This window comes from Canis lupus, chromosome 30 (genome assembly GCF_011100685.1).
Source record: "Canis lupus familiaris isolate Mischka breed German Shepherd chromosome 30, alternate assembly UU_Cfam_GSD_1.0, whole genome shotgun sequence".
NCBI lineage: Eukaryota > Metazoa > Chordata > Mammalia > Carnivora > Canidae > Canis > Canis lupus.
The window spans coordinates 27,793,885-27,811,837 of record NC_049251.1 but is presented as its reverse complement, the minus strand read 5'-3'; the positions used below and the strand labels follow the sequence as shown (position 1 = coordinate 27,811,837).

Genomic DNA, 17,953 nt, shown 5'->3' with positions numbered 1-17,953 from the left:
ACTTCAGTGACTTCCACGCTAGAAACCCTTTCCTTTTTTTTTTTTTAAATTATTTATTTATTTATTCATGATAGAGAGCGAGAGCGAGAACGAGGCGCAGAAACACAGGAGGAGGGAGAAGCAGGCTCCATGCCGGGAGCCCGACGTGGGACTCGATCCGGGACCAGGCGCTAAACTGCTGAGCCACCCAGGGATCCCCTAGAAACCCTTTTCTGCCACCTGCCACCCATCACCTCCTCCAGAACACCCTCACTGTTCCTAGAGACACTTCCTATAACACAAAGCTAACTCCACCACACCTGTGGGTACAATTTTCCCCTGCTGTCAAGGGAAAATGAGCTCCCTGCACAACCAGTTCAACTTCTCTGGCCTCCCACCACACTCTTGCCACATCAACCAACTCCTTACTTCCCCAAATATCCCCCTCCTCTCTTGCAGTCTGCCCCTGCCTGTTCCCCAGCCACCAACCTGCTCATCCTGCAAAAGCCGGCTCAAAGTCTCCACTGTCCTCATCCAGAAACACAGCTGTGCTTCCTGAGGGTTCCACAGCACTGTCCCTGCCCTCAGGACAGCCCATTTAGCATGGGTTAAAACAGCATGCTTCTGGCTAGTGACTGGAGACTGAGTCTGGAGACAGTCTGGAGCTGTCATATTCATCTGTGTGTGCACACACCCACCATTCTTGACTATGGCTGGCCCAAAGAAGAGTCTGAAAATACTTCTTGAATGCACTGTTTAAAAACACACTGACCAGAATGAGGAGTTACAGCCTCAGTGAGAGGCACATGGTTTGTATGTTCTCTTCTTCCTGTGCTGCTCAGATCTCAGCAGAGGTGGTGGACACAGCCTAGCAGGCCGGGCAGAGCGCCCACCTCCTGAGCACCTGCTATGTCTCAAGACTAGCCCACAAGGATTGGTTCCTCTTCCTCATTTGCCTGATCCTCCTTCCCAGAGTTAAATGCCACTATGTCCCACCAGGAAGAGTCGGGATGGTACAGAGCTGGCCTGGGAATGAAGTATCCAGTTTCTGGAAAGAATTCCCAGAGGACAGGTGACAAAGGCCAAGACAAGTAATCATGAATCTGGGAGGAACGTTCTGAGCCAGACTGGAAGAAAGAGAATTAATTCAGAAACAGTGTCCTGCCTGCTACAAAAGGCATGCAAGTCAGTGTACTGAGCAGCGACTAGGCCCTAGGGGATGAGGACACAAAGGTGAACATGTCAAGGGGATCACGGATGGTGGGAAGTTATAGACACAAACAAGCCATGTAAGACACACCAGGTAGAGATGAGAGGACAGGAGCACGTAGCAAGAAAACACTGAAATGGTTGAGTCTGGCCAGCCCGATTCCCTGCCTGTGAGCCACCTCCAAGTGTCCTACGTCAGGGACCATCTGCTGGGACAGGCAGGAAGACTGAGAACAGCTCAGGGGGATCATGTTACTTGGTCCCACTGGCCAACACCATACAGCCTGGACCCCCCGCCTCCCCTCCTTTGGGTGCCAGCTCCGAGGTCTTCCACAGGGGAACTTGGCCAGGGTAACTTCAACAACAAGGAAGGGCTTTGAAAGGAGGGAGAGATTCCTCCAGCGGAGAGATTGATTTCGTCCTCCTGTGCTGTCCCAAGGAGGCCTGGGCGGTCCTGTGGGCCGTGGAGATGGCCAGACGTCGCTCAGCTTTGGCGAGGGATCACATATAGAGCAGCGTCTGTAAGGCAGCTGCCAGGTGAGGGGACCCCTGTTGCCAGCTTCTAAACAGGGAAGAGCTCTATGTCCTGGGAACCTGAGTGAAGGGAGGGAAAAGCCAGCAAAGCACAGAGGCTTCAGCCTGCACTCCGAGCTGCCTGCACAACAGTGGTCCTGAAAAAGGACTCGGGGAACTAAGCAAAGCAGGAGAGGAGTACACTTCAGGGGGTGAGGGTGGGGAGTGTAAGGCAGCTATGGGAATCAAGGGACGACGAGAACTGGCTTTCTCCAGCAGGGAACCCCGTGGGAGAAGAGTGTCAGAGATGGTTTACAGAGAACAGCAGCTAGGATCTATATAATACACAGTCTGGCACTGTGCCAAGCACTTTTACACACATCACCACATTTCATTCTCACACCCCAGGGGCCAGGCATTGTATTTCTCTGTGCTCATTCTGCAGATGAGGGCATCGAGGCTAGGAAGGGTGAAGTCAGTTGAACCCCTAGACCCCACGCACAACACTGTGGGATTCTCTCCAACAGTTGCTGCTAGAGATCAGCAACCTCCAGCCTGTCCCTGCTCTTTTAACCAAGGTGCCGTGTGACTTCGGGCAGAAGTCCTCCCCCCACTTCACAGTCTGTTCTGGGAGGAAGGTTATTACACCAACAGAACTTCAGGCCCTTCTTAGTTCCCAGGAACTGGGAGCTTCCCTGAGAAGGAAGCTCAGGGGACTAGTGTCATAAGGGGTAGCAAGGAGGGGCTCCTGGTGCTCATGTGACTTTGATTCCAGTCCTGTCCAGTCTGTCTGCAGGAAAGTCCACCAAGGAGGTGTATCACAAACCAGGGCCCTGACTTTTATGGGATGGTCCCTCTCATGTTCTGAATTACCCCAGCCCCCTGAGGTGCCCCCTCCCTGGGGAATCCCTGCGTGAGGGAGGAGACCACCAGACCCGACTGGATCCATTTGGGATTGGCTTCCTGCTTCTGTCCCTGCCCTGGGGCTGCTCCTTACCTTCTCTGTGACTGCGCGGGCACACTCGATGAGCTCCCTTTTGGTGTAGCTGTCTGTGGGGCATATCTGGAGCGCCCCCGCCTTCTGCACCAGGAAGATACAGCCGTGGCCCAGGTCTTGCACACGAGTGCGAATCTGGAAGCCGATCTGTGGAGGCAAGCCCAGGGTGGGGAGGGAGAAGCATGATGGATTCTTACCATTGAGGTCTCCCCTGTGTGGAAAATTTTCTCCACGTCCTATGGGAGCCTGGCTAGGAAAATCCCACTGCTCTGGGGAGTCTGTGCTTGCTGGAGTATGGAATTTGGTTGATTTGACTTCCCTTTTTAGAGCCTGTAAAATGCCCAGAGTCCCCAGGAAGCAAGCCTGTGTCTCATCATCCTAGCCTAATGCCTTTCTGATATTTGTTACTTTTCCTGGTATATTGTTTACTTGTATCCGGAGCCACCTGACAGAAATGGTAGTTAGATGAACTGGGGGTGGGGAGGGATAATTATTATTCATTCATGCATTTATTGAGTCCCTACTGTGTGTCAGGGCCTCTTCGAAGCAGGGATTGCATTTACTTTCATTTTTTTCTGCACCCAGCCCTAGAGTAATTAGAAGTTGAAAACATAAAGCTTTTGTAAGCAGCATAAAACATTCAGATTCCTGCAAAATTGTTATGTTTATAATAACACCCCCTTCTTCAGCTGTGTCCCGTGGTGAGGGCCAGCATGCTGGGCCCAGCCTTCCTATCAGGCCAGGTTAAGTTTTCCTTAAAAAGCTACAGTTTTAGAGCTAAAGGCTCAGCAGGCACGCATTCTTTTAATGACCCCTGGGGTGTGTGATTATAAAAGGTATTTTGCCTAAAAGAACCCAAATGAGCTCCACTATGGATCGGCTGCCAGCTGTCTCTTTAAGGCATAATAAATTCCACCTTCCCAAAGTTTGCATTCCTTTTGCTGTTTCACATTAATTTTCATTTTGGTTTGATCAATACGGCTGCCATAAATAAACTGCCCTCCAGCCCAGGTAAGCAACTAAAAAAACACCTTAAGCTTTAAGTTAGTAAATGTTATTTCCTAAGACTCCATGATAGCAAGAAGCTGTGGCTTCTCCTTCCAGTAAATACCAAGAACAGCTACTAAGATCTCAGGTATGTTGAGTAAAAGCTGGGAGATCTAAATTGCTTAGGTGCTATCTTCCAGCATCATCTGATTTGAGTTCAAGGCAGGGCAGTCTTGGGGTAGTGAAAGGCGCTGCAAATGTTAGCTCTGTTATTGAAACACCTAATACTTTAGTGAAAAAAAGTAATTCCCCAAGGCCCAAAGGATGCTTAAATTCACTTAAAAGAAAATTTTCCTGGTTCAGAAGGTGGAGCTTTGCCTGTTTTGGGGTGCTGCCCAAGCTTCACAATCAGGGAGGACTGCTTGTGGACCACCTCCATGTGGAATACAACACGAGGATCATACAAGCTGGCAGCTCTGCAAACCAGCCCACCACTGAGGAGGGGAAAGGCACTCCAGTTCAGCCACCCATCAGCACAAAATGTAGCTATTTGTTGGGCATGTCTGCTGGCTTAAACACAAGGCTTAAACACAAGTTGAAGCAGGGGGATGCTCCATGAAGGCTGAAAACTAAACCTGGCTATTAAGGCTTTTCAGATCCATGTACTTTAACTCCACACACTTGAGGGTCAGAGCTAATCCACAGGCAAGGGTTGCATGTCAAGATGACCATAGATAGGTCTCTAAATGGCAGGCATTGCTGGGAAAGCCAGGTACGGGGCACTGAGAGGAAGAAACAGAATTTCAAAATAAACGTGACCTCACTAGTTCAACCTCCTCACTGATAGATGAAGAAATGGTGCAGGCTCAGAGAAGTGATGTGATTGGCCCAAGATCACACAGCCAGTGCCTGGCAAAGCCAGATGAGAACCCAGGTTGCTCCTACCAGCACAGCGTTCCACCCATCAGATCACTGTTTACTAACTTCATTTTTTCACCACTTAGCATCAGTACCACCCTCTACTCTCCCATCACCAAATCTCTCATGGAAATGCAACATGTAAAATTGATATAATTTGTTATTAGTATACCCTTCTTCTATGAGCTAAAATTTACATCATTGGCTCCATAAACAGTCAATGAGACTAAGTGAATCAAAGTTTAAAAGTTGGGTTCAGGGATCCCTGGGTGGCACAGCGGTTTGGCGCCTGCCTTTGGCCCAGGGCACGATCCTGGAGACTCAGGATTGAATCCCACATCAGGCTCCCGGTGCATGGAGCCTGCTTCTCCCTCTGCCTATGTCTCTGCCCCTCTCTCTCTCTCTCTCTCTCTCTGTGACTATCATAAATAAATAAAAATTAAAAAATTAAAAAAAAAAAAGTTGGGTTCACAAGACTTATAGAGCCTTAGCCACTGACTCGTTTCTGTATTTTGCTTTGGCTGCAGTGTTGAGAAAATCCTGTTCTGTGTATAAAGCAAACAAGAGCAGCTTTCCTGTAGCCCTCTGACCGTAGCAGAGAGCAGCTTATCAGCCTGAGGTCTACATAAAACCACCCAGGGGTTCATGGTAAGGTGCCAGTAGGCTCCCAATGGCTTACTATGTGGCTCAGCCCAGAGTTTATTAAAAAACACACACAGATTTCCCTAATAGTTTCAGAAAGAGTTGTTTAAAAAAGTGAGCCTTGAGTCAAATGTGCAGAACTTCCAAAGCGCCTCCCTGGGTCAGGGCTCTGAAGAATAAGGTGGGAAACCCCTGTGCTAGGAAGGACCAGGCTGAGAACATTCTCTGTGTCCCACTTCTGCTCCCTGCTTGGAACCACGCCTGGACTTCCTGTCTGCGCAATGGTGGGCACTGGGGTAAGCACAGGCCTCTTAAATCACTCTCATCTGGAGGTGCAAGGGAGAAGGGACCTGCTGCCGCCAGGTCTCAAGCCTGAAACCTATGGGCAGACAGGACATCCTCCATGACATCCTCAAACTTCTCAGCCCCCTTGCAAGAGGCCTTGCTATGAAAAACACCTCAACATCCTGGTGCTCAGCCCCTTCCTTGGAGGGGACACCATGCACGCAGCTAAGGATCCTATAAATGCTTGTGGAGCTGGGACAGTGGTCATTATGGAGGAGATTCCAATTAGGAAGCACAAAGATTAGCACCAGCAAACAAGGGTATAAGCCTAAGATAAAGCAACAGTTGTACAAAGCCTTTGGGGTTCTTGGCCAACCCAGGGCTTGGTCCTGGTGTCGAGCCTGTGCCAGAAGGTAATCACACAATTACCTTCTTGGTGCCCGGAGGCCTCCATGAGGTTTGGCTATGCAACCCTCCTATGTGCTTGGCTGTGCAGTCCTATCAGGACAGCCACATGGGAGGGCATCATGAAGGGCATGTTGAAACAGGCTTCACTTATTTTCACTAAGAGGGGCGAACACAACAGGCAGGGGCGGGATCTCAGGATGCCAGCCCCACCTCTGCTCTCAGCCCTTCACCCACAGGGGCAGCACCGGCAGCAGAAAGGCCCATGGGTCCTACTGCTGGCCCAGCCCCCTTCCTGGCCACCAACTCCCTGGGTGAGCTGGCTAACCTCCTCTGTTCCTTCATCTATGAAATGGGACAGAACCTGCCCTACGACCCAGGGCTGATGGACCAAGTGAAAGGTTATATGTGAACACATCTCAAAGTAGAAAGTGCCAGGTGAACGTTCACTGCTGTGACGAGAGGCAGCCTGCTGAGGAAAAAGCAGCACAGTCTGTGATGCCCTGGGTTTGAATCCTGATGTTGCTATGTTTCCTTATTTACTCACTCGAAACTTCACTTATTCCAGAAAGTTATTTCAAGTGGCTTCCACACTGACTCTTGTAGCTGGGTGGCCTTGGACAGTTTAAACTTCCTGAGCCTCAGTTTGCTAACCTGGGAAATGGGGAAGAAAAAGGATCGTACGGCTGTGAGGGTAATGGGCTAGCACCCAGCACGGACCTGATGCGTTGTATGGACTTGAACATCTCTATTATTCTTTATCATGGGTACATGGGCTAGCTAAGGGGAGGCGCTTAAAGGGGACAACACAAGCAACACACTCTACTGCAACTTCCCAGAACATTCTATACTGCTGGAGGAACATCTGAGAAAGGGAATGCATTTTTAAGTCTGCCAATGAAAAGGTAAAGGCTTTAAAAACAAGAACTTCTCAAAAAAAAAACAAAAAAAAAACCCAACAAGAACTTCTCAAAGTGACACTAAGTTTCTCAGCAAATCTGACCAGCCCCCAGGGTGACTGGACTTACCACCAGTGTGTATTATAAAGGAATGTTGCTCAGAGACATTTGACTTGGGGTTTTAAATTGGTGACTGCAGCAAAGCATGACTCGAGCATCAAGAAAAACCCTCAACTCCCTTCTTGCCCAAATAAAAGTAAAATGGGCATCGTCTCCTGGTTTTATGCCTTGGGGGGAAATTGCAAGTCTGGCCTTTATGAAGTTTTGCATCAAGTTTCAACTGGAGGAGGTCTCAGAAATTCAGATTGTCTTTACTGCTGCAAACTAAACAAAACGTACAAATTTTTCTCAGGCTCTCAAAACAATCACATCTGAGACCCGGTCAAATATCATTTGCCTGGAGAGTTTGTGAATACTGAACAGGCAATAGTGGACGCTGGCTGACGGGCTTTACATTTCTCCTTTGGAAAAAAAAAAAAAAAAAAAAGGAAAGAACCACGAGTGCACAACAAAAACAGGCCATCACTTGCCACCTACAAAAAGTGTGTCTTGGAGCGGAAAGTTTTAGAGAATTCTCGTGTAGACACCCATCTCATTTTTGGGAAAAGGCTGTGGTTTTTGCCACAGGCTCTTGACAAATAGTCCTGCCAGCTTTGAAGACATGCAGTATTACAAGTGGTCACAGTAGAGTTCCCTTGGAGACAAAGCTGTAGTCACTAGATCTTTCCCCCCAGCATTTATATTTAGTCCTTATGGCTCACAGGATCTACATTTCCCTCTTTTTAAAAGAAGAACAGTGATTTTAGATTGTGCAGTTGCCTAAGGGTTTTAAACTTTCCTGAAGAAAGTAGTTTTCACAATGATGTTAAGGGGGGTTTGAGTTCTCCATGGCAAAAGCAGCAGATAAAGCTCCTGCTTGATGTTCAGAGGGCAGAGCTAGTGCCTCTCCTGTAATTGTCACATTCTGGAAAAGACCAGAATGCTGACTCGGTAGAGCAGCCTGCAGGACTGCAGCAAGGGAGCAGCTTCTTATTTGCCCTGGACAGAAATACTTTCACATGCTGTGATGTGGGGCCCTCTTGGATAGAAAACTAATTCCACAGTCTTGGAATAAAAAACTACATTGCTTTAGGGATCTCCCCAACCTTCTCAGTTTTCTCCTAAATATCTGTCTGGCAAATGCACACAAAGAATTTTCCTTAGCAAGCCACTGGTAATTTTATATTCTCTCTGCCCCTTTTTTTGCTCCAGGTCACACTACTCTTGTGTCTGGAATGTAAAATATAACTCAGGACACAATGGTGTAAAGGGAGAATCTTAATGAAAACGTCAGCTGCTACAAACACTGGGCCAGGAACTAAAGTAATTTTGTGCTGTGCTTTCAGTGATACCTTTTCTTTCCTGGCTGCCCTGGCAATATTTCGTATTATGCTTCATGGTCTGGGTTGCAGGAAGAATATCTGCTTGTTTCACACACAGGCTAGGGAGCTCTGAAGAACTCAGATGTGGAAAGGTCTCCATGGATCAGGGGCCTCCTCACTCAGTAACTCAGGTCGGGCAACATCTGAACCCACCAGACGGCCATAGATTCCATTTTTAAAGATTTCTGGAAACAGATCTAAATCTTGCCAACAGCCTCTTCGTCTTTTCAGTCCCACAAGCCTAACACTTCTTCCTTTTGTCCAAACTGTTCCTTCCTGTAATGTAAGTTCCCTTAGGCTTGTTTAGGAGATTCAAAATTACACAGAATGCTGATATGTGTGGAGGGGGTGTGTGCTGATTTTTCTTTCGGGGTAGTGACTTAACAGACTCATTACAAACACAGTTTTTCATGCTGCAGCCTAAATACTCAATGGAACTAAAATCTACAAGTGCAGGCACTGTTAGAAACCTACGTCATCCCATGCTAGATATATATGTATGCAAGTGCATACATATGAAACTCCTGTTTACATGCGTTGTTATGACATGTGTTAGCAAGTGATTTTGTTTTGGGTCATTTCTGCATTATCTCTGGGGGTCTTTGTGAAGACATGCTTAGAATGCACTCCTGGCAGACAGAGCACTAAGTGACCTGGGAACACAGACTGTCACAAGCTGTCTACTTCATTTGGGAGTATCATAAACAGGATTTGTGCTTAATAAAAGGCTCCCTGAATGTCACAGAATGCAGTTACCTTCATCTTCCCAGTGTCCCTGCCATCTACTCCACTATTCTTTATTACAGACTGAGCTCTGTGTCTCTAAGGAGTCATACGGTAGCTCAGCATGGACACCTTCTGCGTGCTAACACTGGCACGGCTGTGATTGGCCACGCACAGCTCCAGCCAGCCTGTTTGCTTCCCAGTGGACCACTTGATTACTCAGGCATATCGGATGTGAAAGGGGGCTCTTAGAAAGTGGCCTCTGGGATTAAACTTTTGCCAAATGACTCTTATGGGTGTAGGCATTCTAAGCAAAGTCTATGTTTGGCTGCTAAGGAAAGCGAGTTTAGGGAAGGCAGGTAGGTGATAAAGAGGAGTCTACAGGAGATGTGGGGGAGGGGGACAGTTTGTAAAAAGCCACCAACAGTAGTCAGGCAAGATTTTGGGTCTCAAATGTAGGCAATCCAGCCCTTTCTCAGATGGGGCAGTGAAATTTCTTACTTGGCTCTTCCAATACTGCTGTGAGCCTTTGGAAACCAGGAAAATCACTGAGGAGGAGGATGTGCCAAGCAAGAAGAAGATGGCAGCGTGTGTTCTGCCCTGGGAGTCAGGCGATGGGCTGGGAGACAGGTAACCAGGCTGACCGCTCTGAACAGAGGGTGTCTGTCTGAAAGCCCGCTTCCCCAGATGGACCTGTTGGCCTCAGAAAGGACAGTGAGCCCTGAGCACAGCCTGGGGCTACTGGGTCTGAACCTGGTTTTAGCTATCAGGCCGGAATCTTCTAGGGTGGAGCTAAGCTATGAAGAATCCCCCGGGAGTGGGTACCAGTGTGCATGTGCTTCTCAAGACAGGGGCTTATGGTGGCAGACCTCCTCTGGTTCCGCCGTGGCTGCCGCCATCTGGCCCTGGAGGGCCAGGTGCCCATAGTCACTGGTCATTTGTGAAGCCAGTCCTCCCAACTCCTCCGGGTTAGTAACCGACTTAGTCATCTGGAAAAAGAAAACAAGCAAGACACACACACACACACACAACACAACACAACACACACACACACACACACACACACACACACACAGAAAAAAGCATGAGAACCATGTGTTAATACCACTGGAAGCCAAAGGGTTTCATTCACTTTTAAGCTCTGGGCTTGCATCTGGGGCTGGACATGGGAGAGGGCAATTCAAGCAAAGCCCATGCTGCAACGTGCACAACAGGCCAGGGCCCCTCTCGGGCCAGCAGGTCCTGGAGGGGCCAGTGGGTGACATGCTAGGCTCAGGCTGAGTAGACCTCCCCCCAACAATGGTCCACCCTCGGGGATAAGTGCGGCAGCCCCAGCCCTCCTGGCCCCGAGGGTCACCAGGAGACTCCCCTAGGGAAGTGCAGGGGGCGTGAGCCCCGGGCAGGGCACATCCCTGGTCATGTGCTTCTGCAGAGAGCTGACCTGGTCTCTGGGAACCCAGAAGCAGATCCCACATGGGCAAGACAGCATGAGGATAAGGCCTTTAAGGAAATCTTGACTGAGAAGTAAGGGGTGAGCCCAATGTCTGGGTGGAAGATATTCTGAGAATACAGCTTTGTAGTAAGTTTATACCAAAGGATGACAAGGGTTCAGCCACAAATTTGGTTAAGAGTACACTGTAGCCTAAACGGTCCAGCTCTTTTCATTCTTAGGAAGTTCAGTTTTTTCCACCTGCTTCATAGAAAAACTTACCTAAATTTGTTCTACCTAACTAACACACCAGTTTTTAGTTTTTCTTTGTCCTCTGACAGAACGTCTCTCAGTGCTCCCAACAGCAGTTTTAACTGCCACCCAGAAAGGTGTCCTCGATCCTTCTGAGTAAAAGACTTCTCCCCTGCTGCACTTCTTCTCTCTCTTGGTGGCATTAGAAGACCTTGACTTTAAAGGGCTTAAAAAAAAATATTTTAAATGGCTCCATATCCACTAAGGCTGGATGAGGATGGGTAGCAGTCTAAGGCATGTTTGCCAGGAAATGTCACAGGCTTTCAGGCTTAGGTGTAGGTTCCCAAGGAACACATGCTGAACCCTGAGAGACAGAGAGGCTGCACCTTAGAGCTGCTTCATTTGCACCCTGCCATGGGGAGCACAGCGATTCTGGGGCATCCTGAAGTGGCGATGGGGATCCTTGCCAACTCAGGGTCTGGGCCAGCTAAACTAAGAGCAGCCATGTAGCCCCCAGTGGGGCTACTAAAGAGAATGGACCTGCTGAGAACCTAGGCCAGGAGATGTTCTAGAAACAGGATGAGGCCACTCAAAATATTTTCATCTCCTGCTACGCTGTGCTCCCTGCTCAGAAGACTTGGCACTGCAGGTCTGCCTGATTTGACCTGTGCCTTGTCCCGGAGCCCCCTGAGCAGTACCAGCTTGGGCCTGATTCCAGCTCTTTGAGTCACTGAGATGGGCACTGCTCCTATTCCTCTTCCCAGCCCAAATCCTATTAAGCAACAATGAGCCTGGCATGATCACAGAGTTTCTAAGGAGGAGTAGCAGCAGCCAGGGAAGCCTTTGTAGTCCAAGCTCAACCTCTAGTGGACACATGACTACATGACAAAATCATCCCGAGGTGCTGGCCGGGTGGGGCAGGAAACACGCCACGGCTTAGTCTGGTGGTCCCTCCAGCTGGGAGGCTACTGAATCTCTCAACTCAGGCTCACGTGGCAGCAGCAGAGAGGCAGCTTCCAAAATTTTATTCCATGACATCTGAGCCTTGGAAGGTCATGAGGAACTTTCTTACTATGTACTCCTATTTATTCTTTGAGGACACCTTTTGTACAACTTTTTAACACATCAGAAGCATTCTCTCTCAATGCCATTTGTACCTAAGATGCACATGATACAATTCTAATGGCAATATATTTTAGCCAAAAAAAAAAAAAAAAAAAAAAAAAAAAGGATGTTGAAAATTGCCTCCAAAGGTTTCATGTCTTCTGTTGTCAGAGATATTATCTTTATGTAATCATGCTGTTTCATTTTGCCTAAAAGACAACCTTACTGTCCAAGTACTGTAACTTGATTCCATTAGACAATCTCTGTTCTACCCCTACCTCTTCTTTTGTATTATAACTTTTTAGAAACACCTCAAGTCCTTTGTGAGGTGAATAGGATTTTTTCTTTCCCCTTATGTCCAACTTCCTTCTCATTTTCTCTCCTTCCTTTGTTCGCCTATCCTCATGACCAAGTTACAATTATCTGTAATTCCCTCTTGCAGCTTTTCCATGAAATGGGAGCTCCAGTGGACAGGGTTGTCTAGGCCACAGGCAGCCAGAGAGACCACAGATAAAGGACAGAGCTGGGACCCAGAAGGAACTAGAAACACGGGGTAGACTCTCTCCAACACAGACCCCAAATTGAAGACTCAGTGGTGGTACTATTGGACACCAGGGCAACCGACAGTGGGTGGGGCCACTCTTTTCCTCTTACCATTTCCTGAGCTGTCACCGCAATGGCTTTGGAGTATTTAACCACAGTCGTCTGATAGTCGACAAATGTTCCCTTTGGTTCTGGAGGAGTGCCTTCATCCAGCTACAGAGGAGAGAAAATGAACCCACAAGTCAGGAGAGGACAGTTGAAGTGTGGGCTATATTTATTAGGATCGGGAACTTTGAAAAATGGAGATGCCCACAGAATTTCTTTGGTTGAGAGTCAAAAGTATAACCCAGCTTTGGTGAAAAGGACTTCAAGAGAGATGCAAAGATGGGACTTGGGGTACACAGGCAAGGAGACCCCAAGCCTTGTCTGAGAGGAGAGGGAGGGCATTCCAGAGGAATGACATTTCTGCCAAGTCTTACCAGAGGAGTCTGCTACATACAAAAGGTAGGGAAGGGGTTCCAAGAAGTGGAATAGAGTCCAAGTATAAGATTGTGGGCCGGGGATCCCTGGGTGGCTCAGTGGTTTAGCACCTGCTTTTGGCCCAGGGTGTGATCCTGGAGTCCCGGGATCAAGTCCCACATCAGGCTCCCTGAATGGAGCCTGCTTCTCTCTCTGCCTGTGTCTCTGCCTCTCTCTCTCTCGGTGTCTCTCATGAATAAATAAAATCTTTAAAAAAAAAAAAAAAAAAAAAAAGGTGGTGGGCCTGAGCCAGACACTTCTAGAGAAGCACGGAATGGCAGAAGATGAGCCAGGAGAGGAGGCCGAACCTACATCATGAAGGGCTTCTCTAGGAATGGTGTAGTCCATAGAGATCTATACCCTAGAACCCTCGCTTCTGATCTAAGTTGGGGAAGACAAGAGACTGGAAGAAGTAGGAATAATCTGTTGCTCATCTGACTCTGAGAGCAATAAGAATTTAGAGAGGTGGGAGAGGTCACTGTGCAGGGGGAGGCAGGGGGAGAGTTGGGGAGAGTTGGAGCTAGTGGGACAGTGGCTCTGTCCCTTGAAGAGCTAAGGACATATTGGTTCAGAAGACCTGTATTTGAGACCTGGTTCCAGGGCTTGTGAAAAGCCCTCAAGCTGATTGTTTAAATTCTGAGTTTCAGGTCCTTTACTGGAAACTTGATAGCATCAGAAGGTTCTAGTATATACATCAACTGAGACCATACCTGGCCAAGAGCTCCACAAAAGAGGAGATGATGACCACGATGATGAAGATGATGATAAGGTCAATGATGACTATGATGAAGGAAAATGCAACCCATCTTCACCACCATCATCATCATTGTTACCATCACTGTTGATTGCTGAGAGGTATTCCAGTTGAGGAGACAAAATAAGGAGAAGTGAATACAGGAAGGGTGAGTATAGTGAACAGAAGAGGGGCTGTTGAGAGCAGTGGGAATGAGGCTGAGCTGTCCGATGAAGAGACTTGAAATCATGAGGAAAATGGTGGGATGCAGAGTATACAATGACATATGTGAGAAGATTGTCCTGGGAGCTCTCTGAGAGATAGTTTGCAGTTGGGGCAGAGACTAGAGGCCACAGGGGCAATTAGGAAATGTTAGATGCAGTCTTCAATCAGAGCTCCATGTTGCAAGCAGGTGCTAACTACAATATGAGTTGAGGGAACATATTACTGTAGCCTGTGTGTGATGTGGTTGCTTAGTTTGGGACTATAATTTCCATCAAAGTATCAACATAGACTCCAGGCTAGATTTTTCTAGGTTTCTTTATTAGGGATATAGCTGCTGCCAAATATCTCCATCATACTATGGGGGCTCTGATAGTCAAATGAGGACTGAGCTATGAGCTCATTCACTCAGTATAAACTGACTGGGCTTATTTATTTATTTATTTATTTATTTATTTAGACAGAGACAGAGAGAGAGAGAGAGAGAGAGAGAGAGAGAGAGAGAGAGAGAGGGGCAGAGACACAGGCAGAGGGAGAAGCAGGCTCCACACAGGGAGCCCAATGTGGGACTCGATCCCGGGTCTCCAGGATCACACCCTGGACTGAAGGCGGCGCTAAATCGCTGAGCCACTAGGGCTACCCTGATTGGGCATCTTCTAAGTGTCCAATAATGTGCTGGGAGATTTCATATGAGCTGTGGCCTAACTGCTAACACACCAGGATGCCAGAACTGGAGGGCAGCATAGGACACCACCTGCCAGTCTGAAGACAATGAGAAAGATTAAGAACAAAGGGGTCAATTTTTGTGGATTTCAAATTTAGTTAGTTCAAAGAACTTGCCTTTATTCTGGGATTATAGCCTTTCTACTTTTTTTTTTGAGGGGGGATGTTAACATGACCTTTCTTATACGAAATAGTAGTGATGCACACAGCAGGATTTTTTTGTTTCTTTAACCTCCTTCCCTGGTCAAAAAAGAAGAAAAAACTACCATCACCACCAACACCAAACAACCCAAACAAAGAAGCAAACAAAGAAAAGGTAGTGGGTCACAAAATCCCCAAGACTGAGAACCACTAACATCACTGAATAGTTCAGAGAGCTTTGTCCAAGGTCACCTGGAAACCTGATTACTTCATATTAACCTATCACTTCCCAAACTTCCTGTGCCTAAACACAGAGAGAGAATTCCAGGAAGAACCCCACAGCTGGAGCACCAAAAGTGGCATATATTATGTCCAACTTAGAGTCAACTTTGGGTACACTCATTTTTTCTGCCAGTCACTCTATGCCTTTGAGAATTTCTGACAATGATGCTAACAGTCTATCAATGTTGAAACAAGTTAACCCAAACTCAGGAAATGCCCAATTTCTAACATGTCACTGCTTAGGGGCTCAAAGGCCCCGGAATATCACTTAATACAGAATATGCAGCAATGGGCAGGTTGTGGTAGGCTCAACGAAGGGAGAATGGGGAAGAGGCACTGAGTAGAAACTTAAGTGTAGGTCTGGGTAGACAGGAGTTTAGGGGTACCAATAAAACCCTGGCATTCTGTATGCTCTGCAGAATGCAGGATCTTTCCTTTGTTCTTGGCCTCTGTGGCTCCTGTCATTGGCAGTTACTAATTATTGCTCTCAGGTAATGCCAGACTTCTCTCCCAGCCCTTCCAAAAGAATCACGTGTGTCCTGGGCTGAGTCAGAGCGCAGCTGTCACACCACTGACATCAGACAGTACAAGAGCTGCTTTCTTTACTGAAAATCCCTCTTGATATGCAAGGTTCAGCAACTATCAAAAAAAAAAGACTTCAAGAATCTGACTTCCATATTCCAGGGATTTATGGAACTCTTCCCTATCATTAGTCATTTGGAAAAATACCTTCTCCTAGGAAGAAAAGTTGTCATTTGAATTTCTAATTTGCGTTGAGAAAACTTGAGCTCCATTAATTTAATATCCTTGGTAGACATATGGCTTAACTTTCAAAGCGCTGGTATTCTGAAAACCAAACAAACCTACTGAAACTTACCCAAAGGCCTTTAGAAAGTGGGAAACTTCACTCATTTTCTGCCAAACTGTCCATATTTGAGGCACAAGAAGCCCACAGCAGGAATTACTAGAGTGATTTGACAAGGCATGCCTGGGGTCTCTAAAGGAACCCCCGGCATCCCTGCCCAGCTTGTGACTCTCAGTCTGAAAATGCGTAATGTTTAAGGGAAATTATCCTAATTATAGTTTCAGGCTATCACCTCTTTATGGAGATATGAACCAACCAATCTACTCTAAATTAGCAATTAAAGACCACTTATTATCCTGAAAGCCATAATAATGCATTCACAATCTGACAATGGACATTTCAAAACACAAAAATCTGAAATTCTTGGCTGTGCTATCACAGAATGGAAATTAGATGTTGATGAACAATTGTTAATTTTAATGACTATCAAACTGACATGACTAGCAAAAGATTCCTTGGGGGAAAGAGCAGGAGATATTCTCCAGTCACACTTCTCTACTCCTCCAACTCAACCAAGCAGTCATTAGAGGAGAAATGATTCTCATGCTATCTCCTATGCCCATTGCTGGCAAGAGTTCACAATGGGCTTTCACATGTACTACCATCAGTGCTTTCTACATCTGGCTCCCAAAACCATGTGGAAATTTAAAAGATCTAGAGATTCCTAGGCTCAACTCCACAGAAATGTCAATTTATTGGCCTGGGGTAGGGCCTAGGAACAGCATGATTCCAAAGTAGCCATTCCAAAGACCAGCCCTTGGGAATCCCTTCATTATTTCCCTTTGTAATCTGTTTTTGTGAAAAAAAAGAAGGGAGGTAAATACCTATCTTCATTTTATAAGGGAAGGAACCCATGATACTTTCTCCATCTCCAGTATTTTTCCCCCACGTAAAACGAAGGCAGGGGGAGAGTGGTTTACAAAAGTAATGAATGAATAATCAAGAATGAATAACATGTTGGACGGAGGACAGGATGTGTGTAAAATGACTGGAACCCTCAGGAAAAGAGGAGGGTCACTAGCATCTGCTTTGACTGATCATTCCTGAAAGAAAAGCACCTGGGGAGCACGTGTGAGGGAAACCGAGGAGGAACTGGGGCCAAGAGGTGAAGGTAAGCATCTGGGCACCCAGGCCTACCTTGCTCATGGCCTCTGCAATGGCGTCGACCATGCCTCCCACCAGCCCCACTTCACTGGCGGCTTCATTCAGTGTCACCATGATGTCATCTACAGCCTCCTTCATGAGCTGGGCAGCCTCTGTGATGGCATCGTGGGTGTGCTGAGCCTAAGAAGGTAAAGGAGAAAAAGGACAGTGAGAGGTTTCCATAAGCTGAAGAAAATGGTGCTCACTCTCCTCAGAGATAACTGCATTTCTTTTAAGTATAACCATAAAAAGTATCATATAAAACTATATCCCCATTTTGGAGCACAATAGTGATTCCAGAATTTTCCTTTTCTTCCGTTGGTACACTTGTTTGCAAAATCACTACAAAACAGAAAGGGAGAAAAAGGACATCTTTTTACAGTCAAAAGGAAAAATAAAATTGTAGTATCAAACAGCATCTTCTGCAGGGCCAGTTTTATGTTACTCTGCTCAGGATGGTAGGAAGAGAATGCCACTGATTCCCAATGACACGAGCTTACAGGTTTAATTAAAAAAAATCCTAACATAAAGGAAAAACATGTTCACAACAAATGTACTTCTTGTCAAAGCTGCCTAACACACTAGATTTGTTCCCACAAATTAGGTTGGATTATGTAAATGCAGCGACATAGAGAAGAAATCTGCAGAAAAATGAACGGGCTTTGGAATTATGTCACAGGTTACACTGCCATGAGGTTGGAGGGACAAGTGAGCAAAGTTCTCCAGGGTCAGATGTTCTGCAGGCAGTCTCACGAGCGCTCACAAGCTCTCCCTGACTATAACTCGGACATGATCCAACACCTGCTGGAATTCCACATGTGTGTCAAGCACAGGAGAAGTGCTGGGTAAATGAATGAATGAAAAGATGAAATAGTGAAGGTGCCAGGCTCCCTGAAAAACATCTCCAGTGGTAGCAAGATGCAGGAGAAGGAGCCAAAGTCCTGCCACCAGAAAAGTTG

The 17,953-nt window shown here is 46.9% G+C and overlaps 1 protein-coding gene across 5 annotated transcripts in view; it reads right to left on the bottom strand.

Annotated features, from left to right (window-relative positions):
* The window catches only part of TLN2 (talin 2), a 428,409-nt gene that overhangs the window by 50,770 nt on the left and 359,686 nt on the right, over positions 1 to 17,953 (bottom strand). For 4 of the 5 annotated variants that reach the window (XM_038580602.1, XM_038580603.1, XM_038580604.1 and 1 more), the window contains 4 exons: positions 16,989 to 17,135; positions 12,478 to 12,579; positions 9,908 to 10,027; positions 2,699 to 2,845 (listed from right to left, as the gene is read on the bottom strand). In XM_038580602.1, the coding sequence (XP_038436530.1) occupies positions 2,699 to 2,845; positions 9,908 to 10,027; positions 12,478 to 12,579; positions 16,989 to 17,135 (516 nt within the window). The remainder of the gene's footprint in view (positions 1 to 2,698; positions 2,846 to 9,907; positions 10,028 to 12,477; positions 12,580 to 16,988; positions 17,136 to 17,953) is intronic. The other variant, XM_038580605.1, reaches the window with a different exon arrangement.